Source organism: Sander lucioperca, chromosome 5 (genome assembly GCF_008315115.2).
Source record: "Sander lucioperca isolate FBNREF2018 chromosome 5, SLUC_FBN_1.2, whole genome shotgun sequence".
In the NCBI taxonomy this organism is placed as follows: Eukaryota; Metazoa; Chordata; class Actinopteri; order Perciformes; family Percidae; genus Sander; species Sander lucioperca.
In genome coordinates, this window is record NC_050177.1 from 29,254,058 (window position 1) to 29,281,088 (window position 27,031).

The window sequence follows — 27,031 nt, forward strand, 5'->3', positions numbered from 1 at the left end:
ATGTTACGAAGATGGAAAAAGGCTGTTCTTGAGGTTTGTTTTAAGTGGGCGTTAAAGGATAGATCCTGGTCAAAATGATTCCTAGATTTCTCCAGTAGTGCTGGAGGCCAGGGCAATACCATCTAGGGTAGCTATAGCTTTAGATAATGAAGTTCGGTGGTGCTTGGGTCCCAGCACAATAACTTCCGTTTTGTTTGAGTTTTGTTAGGCCTGCTGCTGCTGCTAGATAGCTCTCTGTCTCTGCTCTCCCCCTTCCCTCTGTCTGTCATTAATTGCAGGAGTGAAGCCTGGTGTGCGGGAGTCAGAGTTCCAGCTGCAGCTCATTCACCACAATCACCTCAGCTTTAAATACCCCAGTCAACTTTCCACTCTTTGTCAGATCATAGTCAAGACTACCACGTTAGTCTAGCTGTTGACTTCACCACTTTGTACTAGCGCTTGTGTGTTTTGCTCGCTCTGACTTTTTCCTGTTTTTGACCACAGCTCTTGGAACCTGACTCCTGCTGCCACTTCACTCCTGCTATCCACCATTCCTGCCATCCTCCATTCCGGCCATTCCTCTTCCTCCTCTCCACATTGGATCTCTGGATTATTGGACACAGACCTTGGATTTTACGGTACCTCTCCCGCTCTGTACCCTGGATCTGCAATCAGTGGACTTGGACTTTGCTTTTCCGGTTGCCTTTTGATCTTGGACATTTTATAATAAACCTGTTAAACTTCCATTTGGCTCTTGTATTGTCTGCACTTGGGTTCAACCGTAGTTTCACTCGTAACAAGTTTAACATCAGAAAATTGTGGGTCATCCAGGATTTTATATCTTTAATGCACGCTTGAAGTTTAGCTAACTGACCGCTTTCGTCTGGCTTAATTGACAGATATAATTGGGTGTCGTCTGCGTAACAGTGAAAGTTAATTGAGTGTTTCCTAATAATATTGCCTAGAGGAAGCATATATAAAGAGAATAGAATTGGTCCAAGCACTGAGCCTTGAGGAACGCCATGGCTAACTTTAGCGTATTTGGATGGGTTATCATTAATATTAACAAATTGGGATCGGTCAGAAAAATACGACTTAAACCAGCTTAGTGCGATTCCTTTAATGCCAACTAAATGTTCCAATCTCTGTAACAGGATGGTATGGTCAATAGTGTCGAATGCAACACTAAGATCTAATAAGACAAGTATGGAGACAAGTCCTTTGTCAGCAGCAGTTAGAAGGTCGTTAGTGATTTTCACCAGTGCCGTCTCTGTGCTATGATGCATTCTAAATTTTGACTGAAAGTCTTCAAATAGACTATTTCTATGCAGAAAGTCACACAATTGATTAGCAACTACCTTCTCAAGGATTTTGGAGAGAAAGGGGAGGTTAGATATAGGTCTATAGTTGGCTAAGACCTCAGGGTCGAGGGTGGGTTTTTTCAGAATAGGTTTTATCACAGCTACTTTAAAAGACTGCGGTACGTGACCCGTTAATAAGGACATATTGATCGTATCTAGTAATGTGGTATTGACCACGGGTAGTGCTTCTTTAAGTAGCCTCGTTGGAATGGGGTCTAAGAGACAGGTAGTTGGCTTAGCTGAAGAGACCCTTAACATTAATTGTTGGAGGTCTAAAGGATAAAAGCCGTCTAAATAAGTATCAGGTCTTATCGTTCTCTCTAGCCCTCCTGCGCTCAATGGTGAGCCATTAGAAGCTGTGGGCAGAAGGTGTTGAATTTTTTCTCTAATTGTTATAATTTTATCATTAAAAAAGGTCATGAAGTCATCACTGCTCAGAGCTATAGGAATAGATGGCTCAACAGAGCTGTGACTCTTTGTCAGCCTGGCTACAGTGCTGAAAAGAAACCTTGGGTTGTTCTTATTTTCTTCTATTAGTGTTGAGTAATAGTCTGATCTGGCATTTCTGAGGGCCCTCCTATAATTTTTTAGACTATCTTGCCAATCCACACGAGATTCTTCCAGTTTGGTGGAACGCCATTTACTTTCAAGTTTTTGTGAGATTTGTTTTAATTTGTGAGTTTGTGAGTTATACCAAGGAGCTAGTTTCCTTCATCGTTTTCTTTTTGAGAGGAGCAACAGAGTCTAAAGTAGTCCGTAGGCAGACCGTAGCAGCGTCTTAACATAACGGTCCTCTGTTATATTAAGGCATGACATTGAGTTAAGTGCTGTTGGAATATCTTCCTTAAATTTAGCTATAGCACTGTCAGATAAGCATCTAGTGTAGAAACTTTTATTTAATTTCGTATTAGTCTGGTAGTAGGAATTCGAAAGTTATTAAAAAATGGTCTGATAATAAAGGATTCTGCGGAAATACTATTAAATCGTCAATTTTGAAGCCATATTCTAGCACAAGGTCGAGGGTGTGGTTAAAACAGTGCGTGGCCTTATCCACCCTCTGACTGAAACCAATAGAATCTAGCAGTGGATTGAAAGCAGTACTAAGGCTATTGCTGTCAACGTCCACATTCAGATAAAAACTCAGAATATGGACCTGGTGCTCGGTAGACAACAACAAATATAATTGGCTGTACTGTTTTCCGTGTTGGGTGTTGAAGATTAAGAACAAGGCTTTCAAACGAGTTATAATTTAGTTTAGGTTTAGGATTAATTAACAGGCTTGAGTCAAATATGGCTGCAACTCCCCCTCCTCGGCCTGAGCCTCGTGGAATTTGGGTATTATGACTGGGAGGAGTGGCTTCATTTAATCTAACATATTCGTCATGGCCCAGCCAGGTTTCGGTGAGGCAGAATAAATCAATGTGGTTATCTGATATCAATTCGTTTACCGATAATGCTTTCGATGACAGAGATCTAATATTTAATAGTCCACATTTGATTTTCCTATTCTGTTCTATCATTGCAGTAGTTGTTTTAATTCCAATTAGGTTGTTTAGTATAGCACCTCTTTTGTTAGTGTTTTGTTTAAACTGTCTCAGTCGGGGGACAGACACGGTGGTTATGGGATTATGAATGGGTGATTGCTCTGAAGGGAGCACAGAGGGGTGTGTAGCGCTGTATCTCTGATTATTGACTTTGGGAGAGTGTGTCTGGTCAGTGTGCTTGTGGGAGTGTTTACGGGATGTAAACAGTCAATCAGAGGTCTGGGTATGCAGGGCGTGGTGCAAATTTCCACGTAGCATCTGGCTTCCGCGTGTATTGGGATGAATCCCATCCCTGCTGAACAGGGAGCCACGTTCCCAAAACAGATTGAAGTTGTCAATAAAACCTCTTGTGAATGCTGCATGTGAGCTGGAGCCAGGTGTTAAGGGAGAGTAGTCTACTAAAGAGGCATGATCCGCGACCTAGAGATGGAAGTGGGCCCGAAATAAAAACCGACTTCCCAGTGCTTTTTAAAGCCTCAATGAGAGTGGTAAAGTCTCGCCTTGTGCGCTCACACTCCTGAATCCGAGTGGACATGTCGTTATGTCCACAATGGACCACGATGCGTTTGATAGAGGTCGGAAATGAGGGTATCAGGTCCATAACTTTAGCCAGGATGTCTGCAACTTTGGCTCTGGGAAAACAGTGTGTGACAGCATTATGAAACCGTAGGTCTCTAGTGGTGGAGTCCCCAATAATTACTGTGGTTTGGGGGAAGAGCGGACGAGGAGTGGGGGGGTGTGGATAGCCGGTGACGGGAGCAACACAGTCAGTGTCGGTTTCAGATGGATAGGGAAAAGGAGAGGAAGAGGTGAGCCGCATTGGCCGCCACCGGCTCCGACTCCGACAAGGCATTGAAGCGGTTGGAGAGGCTGAGGGCAGGAGGCGATGGAGCCCTACCCGAGGCTCTCTTTCGGCCGCAAACCACCTCAGTCCAGGGTGGCTTGATAACCGGTGTCGAGCAGGACGATGGGCGTGGGCAGGCAGCTGGGTCCCATGGCGCGGTATCCTGGAAGGCCGCCGAGAGAGATGAGATCCGGAGCGACTGATTATTACAGATGGTTTATCCAATCAGCTAACCAGTATTTTCGCCCCTTCCCAGAAGCTCTCCAACGGAAAGTTCCCAGATGGATATGCTGAGCAAATGCGAAGCAATCCATCTGGTGGAGTCAGGTTAAGTACAAGGGGGATAGATTTGTCTGGGTAAGAAAGAAAGAGAGGTCATAGGCGTAGAGGGATACCTTATGTTCTATGCCGCTTCTTGAGATGCCCTGCATCTGACTGGAACTGAGGGCTACTGTTAGAGGTTCATTGGCAAACAGTAATGGAGAGAGTGGGCAGCCCTGTCAGGTACCACGTTTGATGGAGAAATAGTCAGAATAGTCATTATTTGTGCGGACACAACAAGAGGGGATGTATACAAAAGCTTAATCCATGATATAAATGTATTGCCAAAGCCAAAGCGTTTCAATGTGTAAAACAGGTAAGGCCACTCCACACGGTCAAATGCCTCTTCGGCATCCATTGAAATTACCAGCTCAGGGTTGTGAGAGGTTGTGGGTGAATACAGAATATCAAACAGTTGTCTCACATTATGAAAGGAATGTCTGTTCTTTACAAACCCTGTTTGGTCTGCGGCGATGATATTTGGAAGGACGCACTCTAGATGTCTAGCCAGCATTTTTGCCAGTATTTTGACATCTGCACAAAGCAGAGAGATAGGGCGATAATTACTACAGGAAAAAGGGTCTTTATCATTTTTCAATACAAAAGAGATAGTAGCCTGACGTGAGAGAGAGTGTGCCACTTTGCATCGGTTCATTAAACATGTTAAGTAGCTGTAGTGACAGTGTATCTGCAAATGTTTTAAAAAATTCGGCAGGGATGTATGATGCATGAGCATTAAAGCACTCTAAGGAAATAAAAAAGTGTTTGTATTGTGTTTTGCTATGTAGGCGCTCAGAGGAGTATAATGAAGCATACAACTCTCTAAACTGATTGTTAATGGATTGAGGGTTAATAGATTGTTCCAATATCTGTGTTAATCTGGTTGATGTGCATTGACGAGGAGGACTGCCAAATTTGGTGAGCAAGCAATTGATTTGGTTTGTCTCCAAACTCAAAGTAATTATGACGTGTTTTTAAAAAGGACTCTGCCATTTCATTGGAGGCCAGAATGTCATATTCTGCCTTCTTTGTGAGTAGTCCTTTGAAAACATCAGCATCAGGTGTGTCTACACACTTTGACTGCAGCTCCGCTATATCCTTGGAGTGACTTTCTTTTCCCTAGCAATCTTTGTCTGATAGGCAGAGTAAGGGTGTTTTCACACCTGTAGTTCATTTGCTTTAATTCAAATCAGTTGGTGAGTTTGTAAACTTGGAGCGATTTGCCCTCAGTTCGGTTTGGTTTGGTTTCACACCTGGAAAAATCCAAGCGTACCAAAATGCGTCATTACAAATCACACAAGAATGTCCAGTCCTCTTATTGGTTGGATTTGTCTGGGGGCGAGAGCAAGAAAGTAAATACAGGAAGAAGGTCCTGTGTTCTGGACTACTGTATATTTCTTCCATCTCCATGGTCAAACCATCTTATTTCATTTAAATGATCAGATATTGTATTGTAGCGAGAGACGTTACTGCTCTTGTCACTTTTGGTCTCCAATTTTAGTGGCAGCTGGTTTGACCACGGAGATGCGAGTGATGGACAGCAAGCTTGACCGCTGTCTATTTCTGTGATAGGAACACTGCAAGCTGCTACAGTTTGCTGCTCTGCTGCATTGCAGATTGCTAAACACACCTGACTACAGGAGACATTAGCTCAGCCCTATGTAGTAGTATACAGTTGGTGCGGTTCGAGTACGGATCACGTTCTCATCACAAACGAACTTCTGCAGAGTTCGATTGAAAGTGTACCAAGACCACCTCTTCAACCAGGTCTCGGTACACTAGTTTGGTCCGCTTTTGGTGCACACCAGAGTTTGATTGCCGCGTTCTCACCTGCCCAAACAAACAGCACCAGCAGGGAAAACAATCTCTAAGCTAGCTCCCTAAGATATTATTTCACCTCTTAAGTAAGCTTTACATGACTCCCATATAGCTGCTGCAGATACATCTTGATTAGTAGATATGAAAAGATCAATATGACTGTTAATTGTGCTAATAAAATTGGTCAGAAAGTAACAACGAATTAAAGTGCCAGGGAGAGCGTGAAAGACATCTGCCTGGGAAGGAGACATCCATGACCACTGTAGAAACACAACTTGACAGAGGAGAGGAGCTCATTATCAATGAAAATAAATCTATTCGTGAGAACGTGCCATGGACAGGAGATAAGAATGAGAACTGCTTGGTGCTAGGGTTAAAAAAGCGCCAGGCGTCTGAGACGGCATACTGTTCCATGAATAGCTGGATAACTTTAGATGATTTAGATGGAACACAAGGCCTGTTAGATGAGCGATCAAGCGAGGGGTAAAGGCAGCATTTGAAGTCACGACCAAGGATAAGCTGGTGAGAGTTTAGGTCAGGAAGAGAGAAAAATTTAATCTTAAAAAAGTTCTTATTATCCCAATTTAGGCCATACACATTTGCCAACACCAGGTTATTGGCTCCATTTCTACCTGTAACAATTACAAAACGTCCATTAGGGTCCGAAATGACAGTGGACACTGAGAAGGGGATTGATTTATGAATCAGAATTGCTGCCCCGCGTGCCTTGCTTGAAAATGAGAAGTGATAAATTTGGCCCACCCAACCTCTATGAAGTTTAACATGATCTAATGGCAAAAGGTGAGTATCTTGTAAAAAGGCTATTTTAGTGTTAAGGGTTTTAAGATGGTAAATCACCTTGTTGCGCTTAACAGGAGAGTTCAGGGGTTTCATTTATAAATGTGGCGTATGCACAAAACGGGGCCGAAAATGGGCGTATGGCGCTTCCCACGCAAAGGTTGTGATTTATAAAAAAACAAACTTGACGGGAGAATGTGTGGTCCTCCACGCAAACTCTGACCCATGCGGACGCACATTTTGGAGACAAAATAGGAATTGGCGACGCAGATGGTGTGGTGGTGAACTTAAGTGAGACTGTAGAAAGTACATGTGGGAATAACGATTACTATTAATATGTGTAAGTATTGATGCCTCACGCACATTTCTTCACACCATAGCATGAAGATTAAATCGAGCAGTGTTATTTGCGCTTGTACTGATACGGATACTGATAATTGTTCCATAAACACCTCCAACTCATCTTAAATCAAAAGTCATTCTTAATATTTAATCAGCGATGTCTCACCGTCACAAATCTGGCATACCGGGCATTTTCCCAGCGGGCCGACGCACGGGCCAATATAAATAGGCCTTTTTTATTTTTTTGCCAGACCGGCCCATAAAGAACTCACAGCGGCTCATTGGTTAATTTTCTTTATTGGCACTGGCCTGACCCAATCAAATCCAGGAACCCCCTTCGCCACTCCGGGCCGCAAATTTACAAATTCCACTATGGCCACGCCTCCCGGCCCTGAGACAAGAGCTGTTAATAGTTATGCTGGAAGTTTAGCATTCACGTTAAAATGGACAAACAAACACCAAAGTGGAAGGGAGGTGCAGAGAAATTACAGGAGAAAAAGATTAAGAATCTACAGGCGGATTCCTCAAAATCTACCAAAATTTCTGACATGTTTAGGGCTGTCGTAGCTGCTTCAACATCAGCATTACCTGAAGCTGAGGAGGAGAGGTGGTTGGCTATACAAAGAAGCAGAAACAGCATCATGACAGGGAAGAAGCCGAGGAGGAGGAGAGTGACCATGACAAGGCCATGGGAGCGAGCGAGGAAAAGATGGAAGAGAGAGTAGATGACGATGTGGCAGGGCTCGACTGGGACAAAAGATTTGCCCTGGCATTTTTGGCCCAGGTGGCCCACACCCATCGCGATTGGTCAGACACATTCCCTGCAGACAGTCCTCTTAAAATATGCGTGCATTCTATGATATGAGTTGCCTAGTGTTCAGCGTTCATGTGATAATTTTGGATCCTTCAAGAGGGGTCTCAAGACGTTGCTTTTACACTTAAATAATTAATTCCTTCTTAGATTTATGATTTGTATATTTATGGCAGTGGTTCTCAACCGGTGGGGCCCGCCCCCCTGGCGGGGCGCGAGTAGGCTACAGGATGGGAGGAAAAAAAAAAATCACGTAATGTAATGTAACTACATGTCGTTCGGTCGTGGCTGGGTAGAGTTGCATTTCCTCCCCGACTCATTTCCTGGTTCTCCTTCTCCATCAACAACATGAACTCAAGGAGATAGTTAACTTCTCCTGCTCCAGATTTCCCACCGTGGTCAGAAAGAACAGAGGAGACACTTTGTTTCTCTCACTATGACTCTAGAGTCGCTACTCGCTCTAAAGCTAAACGCCGTCACTCTCTCACTTCTCCCTCTACCACACACACACATACACACACATGCCGGCTCACACACACACCAGTGCACAAGTATAAACATCAGGCCACTACGTAGGTTATGGAGAAAGCTCTGTGTGGAGCCTCCGCACAACTGTAAAACAAGTCATCCTCCGGGCGACGTTTTTTTTTTTGTCAAAAGTGACTAGCAACAAATCTAGCGACTTTTACTGGTGTTATTGGAGACTTTTGTGGTGTTTGGAGACTCGAAAACACGCATCACTCTGCAGTTATGTGCTCAACGAGCAGCGGGTGCTGCCGTGAGCCCCTCCCCCGTCCAAAAGCCCTCACAGGCAGTGTTGCCAACTTAGCGACTTTGTCGCTAGATTTAGCGACTTTTCAGACCCCCTTAGCAACTTTTTTTCAAAAAAGCGACTAGCGACAAATCTATTAGTATTATTGTCCAGCGAGCACGCGAGGTATTTCTCTCCTGTAGCCGCCTTCTGTTCTGTGACTGAGGAGCAGCGGAGCAGCCTCTCTCCCCTCTCTCCTCATGTGTAGCAGCACTGCGCACAGTGCACAGGCAGGTAGAAGGGGAGGGGGGGACAGGGTGTGCGGGGGCCTGTGTAGGTAGGAGAGACAGCGGGACGCGACGGGAGAAAGACGCCGCTGAGCTGGCCTGGACCTGGACAAGCCAGCCTTCTTTGAGAATTCTTTATCGATCTTTTTCCCTCCCTTTGTAGAATAACATTTTTTTACTTCAAAGATCGGCTACCTAAGTAATAATTATAAAAAATGCCAGGGCCAATTTTTTGTCCCAGTCCAGCCCTGCAGATAGTCCGCTACGGAGCAAAGGAGGAGGAGATGGCCCAACTCCATGGAATACAGGTTAGCATCAAATACCCTACCATTAGACAACGGAAGAACAGTGTAAATAACTAAATATCTGTCTTTAAAACTGTGGCTATATAATCAAATGTCAAAGTCTGGAAATACAGCCGTTAAGCTCTCGTGCAATCGTTACACTTAATGTCCTCATTATCAGTCTGAACTTTACTATTCATAACAAAACCTGCATGAAGAAAAGTGTATTTGCCTATTAGACTTTTGTCTTCAGATTGTATCTCGGGGTGGGGGATACCACTAGTTGATGTAATTTTGGCAAGGTGTCTACAATCACTCTAATTGTTACATACATATTTATACTGCAGTGACCCATGTGCGTAATGCTGCATGATATGGCACTGCTAGCACTGCAGGAGGACTAACCCCCAATGGAAGAATCAGGAGAGAAACTTCAGGGACCATGACGATGACTGGCTAATATGCCAATTTAAATTCCCTAAAGCTGCGCTCTTGGATCTATGTACTGAATTGGGTCCAGTAGAGAGGGCAACGCGCCGGAACCGTGCCATCCCGGTCCAAATACAGGTACTCGCCACTCTGGGGGAAACCGGCTGTTTCCAGAGAGAAATGTCAGACAGCTAAGGTTTTTTATATATATAAATATTATATATAATCTTAACCTTTATCACTAAGGCTTGTTTGGATATAATTTATAGTTCTGTTAAATCTTATCATATAGGTATGGTATATCGAAGCTGACACTGAGTGCCGTAATGCCTGCCGTTTTGGAAGACATTATTAATAAAGGTAGTCTATAAATCAGGTTTCCCTACACTGTGCGACAACAGGCTGAAATTATAATTCAATTGGCAGCATTCCCAAGCGTCTGAGAGGTTTTTTGCTTTTTCTCCGCCAGTCGTCATGATTTGGCATGATTCGGTGTAACAAAAGAACAACTGCCAGGGTCATTAACATACTTATCAACCTTCAAGAGGTGCATTGCATTGACTATTTATGGTTAAAAATGGGCGTGTACAGGGCGGGATAAGAAGCTGATTCGCGTACGCACACTTGTAGGTAATCTCTGATTTATAAAGGGAACATTGCTTACAGGTGTGCGTACACACCGTTTTATAAATCAGACTTTTTTTTGCCGTACGCCATTTTGGGCTCTTGGGCGTACATACACTTATAGTAAGGATCCTACGCACAGTTTTATAAATGAGATCCCAGGCTTTTAACATTCCAACTAGTAAATCGAACAGCACCACTTGGTGCAGAGAAGGAGACTGTACTAGCCATCATATGATGGGATTGACTGTGTGGGTGGAAATGTTGCCTCTATGAATGTCCCCGCCCCTCCCACAACTCAGCGCCAGAGAGAGGGAATAAAGCACCTGTCTGGGTCTAACATTGTGGATTATAGCAGTAGCACAAAAATAATAGAAAAATACACTAACAAAACGCACAATAAAAGAAAACTTACATAACAGTGACAAAAACACACCACTCTCCTCCCACGCAACCCACCCCACCCAACCCCAAACCCCATTGCTGCTGCAAGAAACAGCATGAAACTCACTGATTCACTGATCAGCATCATGTAATACTTCCTAAAATCTGTCGCGCTGATCCCATGACTTAATAAAAACCCAAGAAAAACATCAACTAGTGCAATAGGCATTTGCAGATATTATTTTTACCATGTCTGCTAGCCTTTTGCAAACTAAAAATCTTTAAAAGGAGAGGTTTAAAAGGCAAACTAAAAGTTAAGTCATGGGAGCCAGCTACCTATGCGTCTACACCGCACCCCTCATACCGGAAGTCTTGGCTTGCTATGTCTTGTGTTGTTGCACCTTTGGCTGGTGGTTAGCAGAGTTGTCGACTCGCTAGATTTGATTACAAGTCATGTAAACATAACAAATGCACGTGTAGAGGTATGGATATAGTAGAAGTAAATTACTGTGAAACTATAGGAAGACAAATCGGAAAAAAAATATGAATGTTATACAATGTTGCTTTAACTTGCATTGTTACTCAGGTCCTAACTGAACACCAACCTGAGAGTTTCCAGTCTGCAGTGTGGACTCTTCAATCCAGGAGCCAACTGCTCCACTCCTGAATCCTGCAGGTCATTGTTACTCAGGTCCAGCTCTCTCAGACTAGAGGACTGGGAGCTGAGAACTGAGGACAGAGCTTCACAGCCTCTCTCTGAAAGGTCACAGCCACTCAGTCTGAAAGATATTAAAGAAAAAGTAAATCCAATAATTAACATAGGAAGAAAATAACCTCTCAGGGGTGATACGTTTTAATTAACTGAACACCAACCTGAGAGTTTCCAGTCTGCAGTGTGGACTCTCCAATCCAGAGGGCAGATGCTTTACTCCTGAATCCTGTAGGTCATTGTAACTCAGGTCCAGCTCTCTCAGACTAGAGGACTGGTAGCTGAGAACTGAAGACAGAGCTTCACAGCTTCTCTCTGACAGGTTACAGCCACTCAGTCTGAAAGAGATTAAAGAAAAAGTAAATCCAATAATTAACATAGGAAGAAAATAACCGCTCACAGGTTGATACTTTTTAATTAACTGATCACAAACCTGAGAGTTTCCAGTCTGCAGTGTGGACTCTCCAATCCAGAGGACAGATGCCTCACTCCTGAATCCTGTAGGTTGTTGCTACTCAGGTCCAGCTCTCTCATACTAGAGGACTTGGAGCTGAGAACTACAGACAGAGCTTCACCGCTTCTCCCTGAAAGGTTACAGCCACTCAGTCTGAAAAGGAATCAGCAACAGATAAGAAAACAGCTACAAACAAACAAAAACAAATTCTAAGCAATTACAGCTGCAAGCAGCATTGGACAGGCCCTCACACCTCCTTGCGTGTCGGGTTCCAGCTCAGTATCACATGTGGACCACACAATATAAGTTTTATGTAAATTGGATGTTTGTCATATAAGGCTGATTTTACTGTTGCCAGCAGGGGGCGCTATAACCAAAAGTCAATTTTGGTTATAGAGTTCCTCAGGTCTTGACTCTTGTCAATCGTGTGAAATTTTGGCCAGATTGGACAACTTCCACTCAAGTTACAACTTCTTCGTTCATCGATAAATGGCAGTCAAAATGGCCACCACGCCCACACTGTTGGATGAAAACTCAAGCTTTTAATAACTTCATCGTTAAGGTCTTGAGATGGCACAAAACAAATTTGAAGTCGATCAGATGAAATCTCTAGGAAGAGTTCGTTAAAGTATAGCACCTTGACTTTTAGGCCTACATCCTGTTGCCACTAGGGGGCGCTATAACTTTGAGTCAATATCTGTCTATCGATGTCCTCAGGGTTGGAGTCTTATGAATCCTGAAAGGTTTCGAGCCAATTGGACAATGTCCACTCAAGTTACACCCACTTCCTGTTTCGATGGCGAAATGCACAAATGCCCGATTGACTCCAAAATTGGAGAATGTAAACACATGGAAAATGTTTATTATTAAAAACGGCTGACTTCTGGTTGGGCGGAACTAATAAAAGTAAATAGGAATTAAAGCTGCAAGCAGCGATGGACGGGCCCTCGCTCCTCTGCGCGCGTCGGGGTAACCGGCGGTCGCCGCTCCTTGTGACCGTGCATTTGCGCGGCACTCAGACACCGCAAATCGTCACCAATGAAAAGGGAACTCCCTGCTGCGTTCAATGATACCTCACACAAGACTCTACCTTAGATGGATCAGCATTCATGAAAGGGGGCGTGGCTTAAGCATAGGGGGCGGGCCAAACCATCACCAATGAAGAAGCAACTCTCTGCTGAGTTCATTGATACCTCACACAATGGTCAACCTTAAATTGTTCAAATGTCATGAAAGGGGGCGTGGCTTAGCCATAGGGGGCGGGCCTAACCATCACCAATGAAGAAGCAACCCTCTGCTGAGTTCAATGATACCTCACACAAGGGTCTACCTTAATCGGTTCAAATGTTATGAAAGGGGGCGTGGCTTAAGCATAGGGGGCGGGCCAAACCATCACCAATGAAGAAGGAACTCTCTGCTGAGTTCACTGATACCTCACACAATGGTCAACCTTAAATCGTTCAAATGTTATGAAAGGGGGCGTGGCTTAGCCATAGGGGGCGGGCCTAACCATCACCAATGAAGAAGCAACTCTCTGCTGAGTTCAATGACACCTCACACAAGACTCTACCTAAACGGTTCACATGTTATGAAAGGGGGCGTGGCCGGAGTAAGGGGCGTGGTTATATTGTAGGGGCCGGCTCATTGTCACATGTAGACCACACATTCTAAGTTTCATGCAAATCAGATGATGTTTGTCATATAAGGCACATTTCCTGTTGCCAGCGGGGGGCGCTATTACCAAAAGTCAAATATGGCCTGTAGATGTCCTCAAGCCTGGACCCTTGTCAATCGTGAGAATTTTCGGGCAGATACGACAACGTACACTCAAGTTACAACAACTTCTTTGTTCATCGCTAAACACTCAAAATGGCCGCCACGCCACGCCCACACCGTCTGACGAAAAGTTTTTCTTTTAATAACTTTTCATCTTTAAGGTGTTGGGATGGTACAGACCAAGTTTGAAGTCCATCGGATGAAATCTCTAGGAGGAGTTCGTTAAAGTATAGCACCTTGTCTTTTGGGCCTACTTCCTGTTGCCACTAGGGGGCGCTATGACTTTAAGTAAATATCGGCCTTTACTTGTCCTCAGGGTTGGACTCTTATGAATCCTGAAAAGTTTCGAGCCAATGGGACAATGTACACTCGAGTTACACCCACTTCCTTTTTCGGCGGCGAAACGCACAAAATGGCCGCCCCGCCACGGCCATGCCCTATGACGAAAAGTTTTTCTTTTAACAACTTTTCATCTTTAATGTCTTAAGATGGCACAGACCAAATTTGAAGTTGTTCAGATGAAATCTCTAGGAGGAGTTCGTTAAAGTACGACATGTGGAAATGGCCAAAATCGCACTAATTTCGAACTTTGAAATCAAAATGGCGGACTTCCTGTTGGGCTTAGGGTATGGCTTCAATGACGTTTTTTGTACATCTTGACATGGTACATATGTGTACCAAGTTTTGTGAGTCTACGTTAAACGCACTGCAGGGGCTCAATTTTTTTAACATTGTAGGGGGCGCTAGCGGGCCATTTTTGTACGCCTATTCCCGAAACCCTTAAAATACGTACATTTCCACCAGACTTGATGCGACCGCCAAATTTGGTGAGTTTTTGAATATGTTAAGCCCCTAAAAAAGCCAATTCATTTGCCGGGAAAATAATTCCTTCAGTTTCAATAGGGCCTTCGCCGCTGTCGGCGCTCGGGCCCTAAATATGTCCGGAATGATGAGAGCAATGTGTGTACTAAATCTGGTGAAGATCGGAGCAACTATGTCCAAATTAAGGCCTTCCATGCCTTAGGGAGCGCTATGGAGCCCGCTTACAGGTATGGGCCAAATCGCTGTACAGTCTCGCAAAGCTCCCAGGTTTGGATGTGGGCGCCAATTTCTGTGAATTTTCGTATATATTAAGGCCATCAAAAATATGCCCAAGTGCTAAAACCAATTAGGGGGCGCTATAGAGCCTCAATACCACTCCCAAGCCAAAATGTGAACTAAAATCAGAGAATTTACTACTTTGCACATAGCTGCACAATTTTGAGCGTTTTGGTGCATCCTAAAGTCCAAACATTTTTTGCACAAAACCCAAGATGGCTGACTTCCTGTCAGGTGGAAAAATTCAAAAATGCTACATGGACTTCAAGATGAGACCTATACTCCCTTAAAATGTGGTATATTAACTTCTCATTTTTTTCCGGATCATGGCGTGTGTTAGGGGGCACTATTGAGCTCCCTGGTGACGCCCGAGCCTAATCACTACAGAACTTAGCAATTTTCACCAGGTCTGACATGTTTGTACATTTTTGTGAGTTTTCGTGCATTCTAACCCCCTCAAAAGTGTGACGAAGGACTCGAAAAGTAATAATAATCTGTACAAAAACAATAGGTCCCTCGCACTTTTTGTGCTAAACGGAGCAGTATCAATTGGGCTTTGCCGGCCAACACCGTCAGCGCTCGGGCACTAATTCAAGAAAAAATGCATTTAATCTGGATAGTTCTGTGTGCACGTACAGAAGTTTGTTGGCGTTGACCACTGGCAGCAGCCTCTGAAGGGCCTCCTCTGAAGCGTATGGAGAATAGTATATCTTCAGGTCAAACACGTCCAGCTCTTTTTCTGATGACAGTAAGATGAAGACCAGAGCTGACCACTGAGCAGGAGACAGTTTATCGGTGGAGAGACTTCCTGAACTCAGGTACTGTTGGATCTCCTCCACTAGAGAACCATCATTCAGTTCATTCAGACAGTGGAACAGATTGATGCTTCTCTCTGCAGACAGACTGCACTCACTGAACTTCGTCTTGATGTACTCGACTGTTTCCTTTCTGGTCTTTGAGCTACTTCCTGTCTGTGTCATCAAACCTCGCAGGAGAGTCTGATTGGTCTCTAGTGAAAGACCCAGGAGGAAGCGGAGGAACAAATCCAGGTGTCCATTTGGACTCTGTAAGGCCTTATCCACAGCACTCTGGTAGAACTGTGAAGATCCATCTTCTCTGGTTTCAGTCTTCTGGGATGTTGATTCTTCTTCTGCCAGCAGGTTGACTCCAGAGTTGATGAATGTCAGATGGACATGAAGAGCAGCCAGAAACTCCTGAACACTCAGATGGACGAAGCAGAACACCTTGTCCTGGTACAGTCCTCTCTCCTCTTTAAAGATCTGTGTGAACACTCCTGAGTACACTGAGGCTGCTCTGATATCGATGCCACACTCTGTCAGGTCTGATTCATAGAAGATCAGGTTGCCTTTCTGCAGCTGCTCAAAAGCCAGTTTTCCCAGATATTTAATCATATGCCTGGTCTCTGTACTCCAGTGTTGATCTATCTCAGATTTTCCATGATATTTGACGTTCTTCAGTTTGGACTGAACCACCAGGAAGTGGATGTACATCTCAGTCAGGGTCTTGGGCAGCTCTCCTCCCCCTCTGGTCTTTAACACCTTCTCCAGAACTGTAGCAGTGATCCAGCAGAAGACTGGGATGTGGCACATGATGTGGAGACTTCGTGATGTCTTGATGTGGGAGATGATTCTGCTGGCCTGCTCCTCATCTCCGAATCTCTTCCTGAAGTACTCCTTCTTCTGTGGGTCGGTAAAACCTCTGACCTCTGTCACCATGTCAACACACTCAGCAGGGATCTGATTGGCTGCTGCAGGTCGTGTGGTTATCCAGAGGCGAGCAGAGGGAAGCAGTTTCCCCCTGATGAGGTTTGTCAGCAGAACATCCACTGAGGTGGACTCTGTAACATCAGTCAGGATCTCAGTGTTGTGGAAGTCCAGAGGAAGTCGACACTCATCCAGACCGTCAAAGATGAACACAACCTGGAACTCTTCAAACCTGCAGATTCCTGCTTCTTTGGTTTCACTGAAGAAGCGATCAACAAGTTCTACCAAGCTGTACTTTTTGTCTTTCAGTACATTCAGCTCTCTGAAAGTGAATGTAAATGTGAACTGGATGTCCTGGTTGGCTTTGCCTTCAGCCCAGTCTAGAGTGAACTTCTGTGTTAAGACTGTTTTCCCGATGCCAGCCACTCCCTTAGTCATCACTGTTCTGATTGGTTCATCTCTTCCAGGTGGGGTTTTAAAGATGTCTTCACATCTGATTATTGTTTCTGGTCTGTCTGGTTTCCTGGATGCTATTTCAATCTGTCTGACCTCATGTTCATCGTTGATCTCTGCAGTCCCTCCCTCCATGATGTAGATCTCTGTGAACATCTGATTCAGGAAGGTTGGATGTCCTGCTTTAGCAATCCCCTCAAACACACACCGGAACCTTTTATTCTGGTTAGTCTTGAGTTTACACTGACAAACTCCTTTCCTTTCCAAACTTTCCTCCAACATCTGGAACAGAATGATAAACTCAACATTTAGTTTAATGAACTCAACATGTGATTCATCTCTCAGTCTGAAGGCCGGCTGGTTTGAAAAGAGCAGCATGTAGACTATAGGGATCTGAATGGTAGTTTATCATTTAATCTGTAAATAATAAAAACTTTCTTTTAATATGTACACACCATAAATATGGAGTCCAGGTCTGTTTGCTGCTGCTGGGCAGACTGACCACCGAGGCCCTCTGAGCTCTCATGGTGAACTCTGTAGAGAAAACATCAAGTGTAAGAACATTTAATGATCTGCGGACAGTCATGATGATGACAAAATTGCAACTGTGGCTATTGAGGTAACACAATGGGGTGTTATGTCGTTCAGGACAATAGTTTAGACGCATTCATGGACGCGCTCAATGGCTACATCACCAAATGCATCGATGACATTGTATCGAGGATTACTGTACGGACATTCCTGAATAAGAAGAATCTTTTTTTAACAGGGACAGCAATGCCACATTATGAGCCACTAAATGGCAGAACGGTACTTCGCAACAACAGTTTCTCAGAGTTTTTAAAGAGGTGCAATTGAATACACCATTAGTTTGAGGATTTGTTGGAGCCAACATGTTTCACCTTCATTTTTTGTTTCCATAACTCACTCACAGGTAAGGCAAAATGTTCCCACACCGTTGACATCAGGGGGGCAGGAGAATTTTCCTACGGTGGCCGGGAAGTGCAAAACACCATTACAAAGTGTGAAACACTTTTACTAGAGTTGAGATAAATTGACATTTTAGAAAACAAATTAACAAGATGGAAAACACTTTTACTAGAGCTGAAACAAATTAACAAGTGGCAAAACACTTTTACCAGTCCCGAAACAAATTTACAAAAAGTGCAAAACAACATTACAAAGTGTGAAACACTTTTATAAAGCTCGAGACAAATTTACATTTTAGAAAACAAATTAACAAGACGCAAAACACTTACCAGTCCCGAAACAAATTTACAAATGACAGATTCTTCACGGAAAGGGAATGTACCACATTCAACAACACAACTTGACCGCGCTCACCAACAGCACCTTTCACCTTATCACTTCTGTGTCACTTCCGGTATGTGGTACATTCCCTTTCCGTAAAGTATCTGTCATTTGTAAATTTGTTTCAGGACTGGTAAAAGTGTTTTGTGTCTTGTTATTTTTTTTCTAAAATGTACATTTGTTTCGTCCTTGGTAAAAGTGTTTGGCCCATGTAATTGGGTTTTATGACAGGTAAAAATGTTTTCTAAAATGTAAATTTGTCTCAAGCTTTGTAAAAGTGTTTCACACTTTGTAATGTTGTTTTGCTCTTTTTGTAAATTAGTTTTGGGACTGGTAAAAGTGTTTTGCCACTTGTTCATTTGTTTCAGCTCTAGTAAAAGTGTTTTGCGTCTTGTTAATTTTTGTTTTCTAAAATGTAAATTTGTCTCAGCCCTAGTAAAAGTGTTTCACACTTTGTAATGGTGTTTTGCACTTCCCGATAGGGCTGGGCGATAAATTGATTTTATCGATTAACTCAAATGTGTAGTTTACGTCAATTTGTTTAAATGAAAATTGGTTTTTGCTCCCCTCTGGGCTCCCCTGAAGGAGCACCATGCCGGGCACCAGAGCCGGTGTTGAGAAACTCTGTTGCGGATCAACACATCTACTAAATGCTGCTAATACGACCGAGCTGTGATGGAGGTCTGTAGCGGCTTAACCAACTAGCAATCGCCGCTTTGTAGCACAGAGCTCCTCTACAACGTTTTTTGCATGTTACTACGAAGGAGCTTGCTACAGGTATGCTACATTCTTGAGACCATGGGATGTTAATGGTAATCAGCAACAGGTGAAAATAGGGGCAAGGTTGCGCGACTAAAGCCAAAATGATTTGAACGTTTAGGCATGAGAAGTGAAAATTCTGGAATTTGAAATCAAAATCGTGACATGCAGCATATTGACAAATGCCTACAACTCAGGGTTTTGGGATTTAAGAAGTACAAGAAATCCTGGTATGCGCTCCGGAGAGCTATGAGCAGTGCAAAGTATTCTGGATCAATAGAAGTACATTTCCAGGATAATTGGCTGACATCTGGCGTGTGCCCTTCACCTTCCGATCTCTGTGTTGCCGTTCTCCAAATCCCTTTGCTACGGGAAACAACAACACATTACAAGCTAGCAAGCTACAAGCTGTAAATTTATAATAGAAGTGTTTATTTATTTCAACCAGAACCAGAACTCATCTACAATTCATCTAAAGAAAAAAGGAACAGGAAGAAGAAATATCTTATGGTACCTGTCACTTAAATAAAACACAACAAAAAAAGAAACAAAAAAAAGAAACAGCTGCTTCATGAGTGAATCAACCCCAATCATCACCCCAAACACCAAAAGTTGTCAGTACTACCTATCTTTACATTTAATTATAATCATTTTAAGCGTGTTAATCATAATTTTTCTTATAACATTCCTGTATTTTTTTCTTACACAAATTCTTAAATTTACAAACACTGTTGTTCATGGTCCAAGGTATTCCACAATTTAACTCAATAAATGGACAAACACTTCTGTTTTTGTGTAGTACGTGCAAAAATAGTTTTAAAATGATATTGCCTTCTATGGCCATCTTCCTCTGATACAGGAGTAAATAAATTTTGTATAACCATAGGCAAAACTCTCTGCTTAGCTCTCCACATGAAAATCAAAATCTTCCAATCAACCAAATCTTTGAATTTTACTACTTTTATCATGTATCCAGCTAATTTAAATAGCTCATGTTACTGTATTGTGTCAACAGTTAACTTAATTTAATATTGTATCTGGCATTTTCTTTTGCGGGATTCCACCAAAACAGGATTTAAGAAGACCACCAAGGGTGGACTGGCCATTGGGAGGATCGGGAGATTTCCTCAATGGCCGGCCCATCCCGGGCCGAACCGGCCGTCATATATCAATTTCAGATGTGAGTTATGGTCCTGGATGTATTAAAACAGGTGACAGTACAGCTCTCAGCCATGAAATGAGCTGGCTGTCACATCCGCAGCAGCGCAAAACGGAGCTCTTGCCCGACCGTCAATCTGGGCCAGTTTAATACTGTCAATTTAGAGGGGGATGCAATAGGCCGAACGGGCCGACCCTCCCAACTTGGACTGCTCCGCTTTTTGTTAAGCCTGACCCTCGGCCGCGTGACCTCCCTCTGAAGTTACACAGACAGTTTAGAATCGTTGGTTACACAGAGAAAATTGAAAATGTCAAAATGAAAAAAAAAGTAATGGTGGAGATGAGAGAAATGGGCGGCGTGGAGAAATTGAGATTAAAAAGAAAAAAAAAAAAACAGTTGCTGCAGGATGCGGCAAAATGCGCTAAATTAACTGACATGCTCCTTAGTGGAAAGGCCAAGGTTAGCACTGTCAGTGAGAGCAGCACTGATGAAGCAGGACCAGGACCCAGCGGAGGAGACATGACAGGTGAACTGTTGGTATCTCATCAAAGATGCTGTCCCATCTCAGGTGTTGGCTCTTTGTTGACCAATAAAGTAAGAAGGTAATTGTATTTATTTATTTATTCATACAGTAGGTGTACGCTGTGATGTCACTGCTGACACATTATATTTTTGAGTCCTACAACAGACTACGAAGCTCTGGACCAAGTCCGGATTCTTCTTCTCAGGAGAGGCAGATAATTACAAAGTTCATTTTCAAATTCTTACCTTTCATCAACAGCTTATCCATCTTTAAATTTAATAGGATGATCCATAGACGAGTCACTCTTCATGGACACACAGCTGGGTTCAGGTCCTGGTTCAGGTCTTTGCTTTGAACTTTTGTTAGTGCTGCACTCTGCAGCAGCAGCTCACATCACTTTGACTCAAGATGAGTCTGATGACTTTAGACTCAACTTCACAAAATCAAAAAATTAACAACAATGACAATGTGATTTCACTTGGACTTGATAAACTCAAAGATTAATTATGATCTTTTAATTTGTTTTTGTTGTTGCAATGAATTAACTCTTCATGTTCCTGAAAACAGATGGACTTTCAGTTGTTGTAAGAAAGGTGTCCGGCAGTTCAGAGCTGGCTGGTGGTTCTGGTCCTGGTATCACTGGGTATCAGATCAAAACCACATTATGTGGCATCACCGAACCTCGACTATAAAGCTCTGAGAGAGTCAGATAATAACAAAGTTTACTTTTAAATTCTTACCTTTCATCGACAGCTTGTCCATCTTTAAAGTTAATAGGACGACCCATAGACCGGTCACTCTTCATGGACACACAGCTGGGTTCAGGTTCAGGTTTCTGCTGCTGCATCCTGATACAAACAAAGACAGTGGATTAAGTGTTCACCAAAATGTATGAAAGATGCCATCTCATTTCAGTAGATAATCAGTCTTTGGCTCTTTTCTGACTAATAAAGTATATAGTTATTTTATAAACATATATATTCAGTGTGAATCATGATGGAGGAGTGATGTGAGTGCTGAGCTCTAACATGGAGAAGAGTCCATCATTATCTCACCTCTGAGCTTTGGTCTGGCTGTCATGGTCCCCACACAGAGTGGTTTTAGAAGGAGGGGCTCCCTCCTCTCTGTCCTCACACTGACTCATAGCAGAGTCCACACCTGCTGGGAGACATGACCTCTGTTACTATAACAAGCTTTTCATCACAGGACACCTAAGTCTCTCATACCTATCCAACATGTCACTAATACTGTAGAAAACAGTGAATCAGCTGCTGTTTCCTTCAGGCACACACAAACCAAGTCTGTCTCAGTAGTTGGAAGATGGCTGTGGTTTGAATACAATGCATGATGCCCAGGTGGATTTAAGTTGTCTGACAAGTTCTGACACATCCTTCATTTTTCACTGATGATTTAAGCTGTCACACATCAGATTATGGAGTTCTACTATCTGTCCACTAGATGGACCTAACTGACCGTCTAATGAGCTAAAGATCAGCATCATAAACTCTCTGCTGTGAGCAGCAGTGTGATGGATGCTGTTATGAAGCCTAATATCTTATATATCTATCTAATATAATATAATGTTACATAATATCTAGGGCTGAGGGGAAGTGGAACAGCTAATGGCTTTAGCTGATAATAATTGTGTACTTTTACTTTGATAAACTAAGTATATTTAGCTGATAATACTTGTGTAATTTTAACTCAGTAATATCTTCAAAGCAGAACTTTAACTTGTACTAACGCAGTAGGCTTTAACAGTGTGTATTAGCACTTTTACTGCAGTACAGAATAAACATTAGAGGCCTCAGATTCTGTGGGTTTGGAATATAAATAATAAGTGAGTTTCAGTAATGTTTGAGAGACATTTATTGTCCTCACACTAACAGATCACCTCCAGTCCTGTCTCACTTTGTCAGCAGAGCTACATTTGATTTCTGAAATTGATTTGGAAACAGCTCCATTATGGTTAGCATGGTTAGCATTGGTTAGCTCCTGTTATTAGAGCAGCTGGTGATCCTGAACTATAGTTTAGATTCTCTGCCCGAGCCCAAACTTCGGGTCTGGCCGATATTTCCCGCCACTATCATCGGGCCGGGCCCTTGATCAAGCATTTGTGTTTTTTTAATCATTACTTTATTAGCCTAATTGGGTGGGGAGAAAGCTATGCCTCTCCAGCTTCTCCAGTAACTCTGGGTATATGTCCTTCACTGACTTGAGTGCTGGGCTACCATATGGGTAATCTGGGCACGTGCCCAGGGGCCCTTGCGCAAAAGAGGGGCCCTCCGTGATGGGAGTTTTTTTTGTGCTACATAAAAATATATATGCTTGGCCTCGATCTTGATAATTATCCAATCAGAATTTTAAAAAAATTGTTTACAAAAAATGAAGTATTGTGATTGTCTGTATGTCAGTTGGATGGCTGGACGGGTGATGATTGGAAGCAGGCCTCAATGCACTGTGTAGATTGGCTAATAATGAAGGTGGGCGAGCATAGAGCAGGTTGTTTACATCGTACTGATTCAAGATCAGTTTTTTAAGAACGAGTTAAGATTAAAAGAGTGGAATTAATTTCTAACAGATCCCCGGTCGGACGAGTAAAAGTGTCAGAAAGTTGGTGTTTGCAAAAAATGGACAGCAACCAAAAGCCCAGTGGGGCTGCCAAGAGAAAAACAAGAAGGAAAAAGAAGAGAAAGAAGCAGCTGCTATTAAAAATGTCCCGCAAATAAATAGTTTTTTTAAAAGCGCTAAGAATGATGAAGAGGAGGATGTCGAGGAGCTAGCCAACGTTAGCTTGGAAGAAACGCTGCCCTCTACCAGCTATGTTCAACCTCAGCTAACGGCAGTTAACTTTAGCGAAGTTTTTGTGGAAAAAGACAGATGAGGCTAGTCATCAGCAAACAGAACAAGGTAATGACACCTCAGGTGGTACCACCATCTCTCATCGCAGTAAGACAAGAAAGAAGAACTTCTAAAGGTAAGAGCTACTATGCTATCTGTTGAGTAGGCTTATATTATCTGTTGTGACTGTTTGACCAGATAATGAACACATTTTGCTGAGTTTATTGAAATGCTGTTTGCATATCGACTGTGAATTGCATCATGTTGTGATGCTGCTTACTTGTCAAGTGCAGTATATGTTGGCTTTTGCAGTCTGTGAAGTTGCCAGACTCACTTAGTGACTGTTCTTTTTGCACCCTGCACTCAGCTGTGTTATGTGATGGTATTATTGTATCTTCAGTCAATCACGTTTCGTAATTACTGTTGTGCTTTCTGCTTTGGTGAGTTTTAGTGAACACTATATTGCCATATCTCTTGAGCCATACACTGCCTTGGGATGAATTTATGCATGCCATTCAGCTTTTGACCAATATTGATTTGGCATGTCAAATCCTGCAACTGGTGGGCCTTAGTATTGTGTGTGTGTGTGTGTGTGTGTGTGTGTGTGTGTGTGTGTGTGTATGTGTGTGTGTGTGTGTGTGTGTGTGTGTGTGTGTGTGTGTGTGTGTGTGTGTGTGTGTGTGTGTGTGTGTGTGTGTGCGCGCAGACGTGCGTTTATGTGTTTGCATGTGTGGAGTGGGTCTGGTGGTGTGAAGGTCAGCTTCTGGTGTGCCAGTTTAGCTGGTGATCATGTTAACTGGTGATATTTGCATGAAATCAGTGAATATTCAACAAGGCCCTGCCCTGCATTCTGCTCTGCCTCCGCCCCTCGAGTGTCAGAGGTTCACATTTTCACGAAGTGTTTGCAAGTGAGACAAAATAATGGATACCGCTGAAAACATCACCAGTTTATGTGTAATTTGGAGGCTTGCATTTGCCCATGTTAAATTGTGATATCACCAGTTAACATGGGCGTATATTTCTCTCATATGTTAACCTGTGTTAACTTAGACTAAAAGTCCAATATATAGATACAAATCACAGTCATTTTAGCAGTGTGTAGTGTAGTGGTATAGATGATGTAGAAGTTATTACTGTCAACTTTTTTTGTCCATGACATCCAAGGTTGGAATCCCAGCTAGATCTCTAGTGCGTTGTTTTGTTTTATTTTTTTCTGTTCATACAGTATGTGTCATATTTGTGTGGATAATGCTTAAAAGGACATGTATTACAGATAAACTGGTGATGTTTTCAGCGATATTATTTTGTCGCACTTGCAAACACCGTGAAAATGTGAACCTCTGGCACTCGAGGGGCGGAGGCAGAGCAGAACGCAGGGCAGGGCCTTGTTGAATATTCACTGATTTAATGCAAATATCACCAGTTAACATGATCACCAGTTAAACTGAAGAAGCAGACAGGAGATGTGGTGGAGCAGAGAAACATTGTAAGAGGAGGTATGGAGTAAGGAGAGAAAGTAGCACATGATGCGGTAATGTGGACCGGTCGAAAGGCTTTTTTCACCTCCATCTTCCCTTTTTCCATCCCTTTCTTTGTTCATGTGCCTCCTTGGCCCAGGATAAGGTTTGTGTGTCCATCACATGTTGCCCTCGCCCCTTTTATTCTGTCACTTTCACTTCACTCCCCCCCCCCCCCCCTTGCTGGTTGTCACTATATTTGTTATCGCCTCCTTTGGAGGGTGTGGCATGAGCTTTAGTGCCAGGGGGGCCTAGCGGTACTAATCCAGCATTGCTTGAGTGTGAGGTAAACTGTGCTAAATCGTGTCTCCCCCGTTGTCGGCATGCAGACAGTGGTGAAGGACAGTAGCCTATTAATTAAGTAATGGAGACAAGAAAGTCTCCTATACGGTTCCAGGGCTCTGATTATGTTGCTGCCTTGATCTGTTACCCACACTATTCGGCTGAGGGAGCTGTAGGGTCGAGTTTTTTATTTCTTCCGTTTCTTCATTCGGATCCATTTGTGATCCATTCCATTATGAATAAACAAACAACGCAGTTTACATGCCTCATACTTATTGTTGCATTATTCATTATGATAATTCTAAACAGATTTCTGTAGTTCAAACCACTCTGAATTGTAGTTGAGAACATCAGTTATAATGGCCCACGTATTAAAAATTGTCTGGTTTAAAATGGGCTTGGGCTCATAATTCCAGTAAATGTGTTGGGCCGGACCGGGCCAGGACACAACGTGCACAGGCTTGGGTAGGGTCGGGCATTGATTTTTTGGGCCCGATATAAGCTTTATCCTGACAGTTACAGTTAACCCTAACCAGACTACAGTTTAACGAAAGATCAAAAATCAGCTGAAAATTTTTCACTTACCAAATGTTTAACGTGGAGGAAACATCTGCATCACAAGACAAAGTGAATGTAAAAAACTGCTGCCTCACAAAGAACAGGAAGTACACCAGTGAGAGAGAGAGAAGCTGCATCTATGGCGAGTGGATAGTGTCATTCAAAGGATGCCCTGGAGAAGGAGTCTATGGAAAGCCAAAAGGGTCACAATTCGTCACAATTCACACGCCGTTTTGAAGTATAGAAAGCCAAAAGGGTCACAATTCGTCACAATTCGCACAGCGTTTTGAACGCCATTTGTGGCACCACCTTGCTTTTAATAAACACGACTACACATCTAATAAACGCCACCTGGCGTTTAATAAATGCCACCACGTGTGTGACGTCACCAGGCATTTAATAAATGCCACCAGATGCTTATTGGACACCTGGTGGCGTTTTGATAATCAACTCCGCCCTGTGGCTTTCACAGCCAATAGATTTGAACTCTAATCACCCAATCAGTAAAGAAGAAGGTCAGGCAACACTAATTGAGCATGGATCTCCTTTGCAGCTTGTTTGAGTAGCCCAAAGAAAATGCACAACTTTGTAGTATGTTAGTTTTGTATTGCCAGACATCAGTAGACACTGGCTGCTCATACTTTAATTAATCAATCACAATCATCTTCCCAAAAATGTAATAAAAAGTGGTGAGGAGCTATTTTCATTATTACCTGCTTAAATTTAATAAGCGATGTCACACTAAAAACTGACTAAACGCTGTCACACTAAGAACCTAATGGCATCACATTTGCCTTTTATTATACATTTGATCAGAATCAGAAAGGGTTTTATTGCCAAGTACGTTTTTTAACACATAAAAGGAATTTGTTTTGGTGTTGTTGGTGCACATCACACATTCTCTAGATGGAATATTAAACTAAAGTATAGTTGTTAAAAGGGTTTCAGATATGGTGATATTTAATTGCTGCAAATACCTGTCTATCACTACAAGACCAAGTGGGGGGTTAACATGAAGAGTAAGCAGATTTTCAAATATCCTGTACTCTTAATTCAACTACTAGGTACCAAAGAGTAGCTTACTAGAAAATCTGACAACTCTGAAAATCTTAACAAAAAGGATTAATAGTTTCTGTAAAGTGCATGCAACAATCAAACCTAAATAACAGTTTGTCTTATTTATTTACAAACTACAGAAAAAAATGCTAGTTTGGTACAATTTTAGACAGTCACAGCTGTCTTGCATACAGTCAGTTAAATAAGAATTAGTTATATCTCAATAAAAACTAA

General features: G+C 42.8%; 3 protein-coding genes and 1 long non-coding RNA gene across 4 annotated transcripts in view; 1 reads left to right on the plus strand and 3 right to left on the minus strand.

Moving 5' to 3' along the window:
• The window catches only part of LOC118495137, a 470,232-nt gene that overhangs the window by 173,674 nt on the left and 269,527 nt on the right, over window positions 1–27,031 (plus strand). The window lies entirely within an intron of this gene.
• LOC116034886 (NLR family CARD domain-containing protein 3-like) overlaps window positions 1–27,031 on the minus strand; it is a 972,843-nt gene that overhangs the window by 168,431 nt on the left and 777,381 nt on the right. The gene's annotated exons all lie outside the window — the stretch shown is intronic.
• The window catches only part of LOC116042541 (zinc finger protein 239-like), a 139,659-nt gene that overhangs the window by 37,534 nt on the left and 75,094 nt on the right, over window positions 1–27,031 (minus strand). The window lies entirely within an intron of this gene.
• The window catches only part of LOC116039723 (protein NLRC3-like), a 76,186-nt gene that overhangs the window by 13,977 nt on the left and 35,178 nt on the right, over window positions 1–27,031 (minus strand). Inside the window, exons 8-12 of the mRNA XM_036001610.1 lie at window positions 25,717–25,720; window positions 15,251–17,045; window positions 11,720–11,893; window positions 11,451–11,624; window positions 11,183–11,356 (exon numbers count right to left, since the gene is read on the minus strand). Of these exons, the coding sequence (XP_035857503.1) occupies window positions 11,183–11,356; window positions 11,451–11,624; window positions 11,720–11,893; window positions 15,251–17,045; window positions 25,717–25,720 (2,321 nt within the window). The remainder of the gene's footprint in view (window positions 1–11,182; window positions 11,357–11,450; window positions 11,625–11,719; window positions 11,894–15,250; window positions 17,046–25,716; window positions 25,721–27,031) is intronic.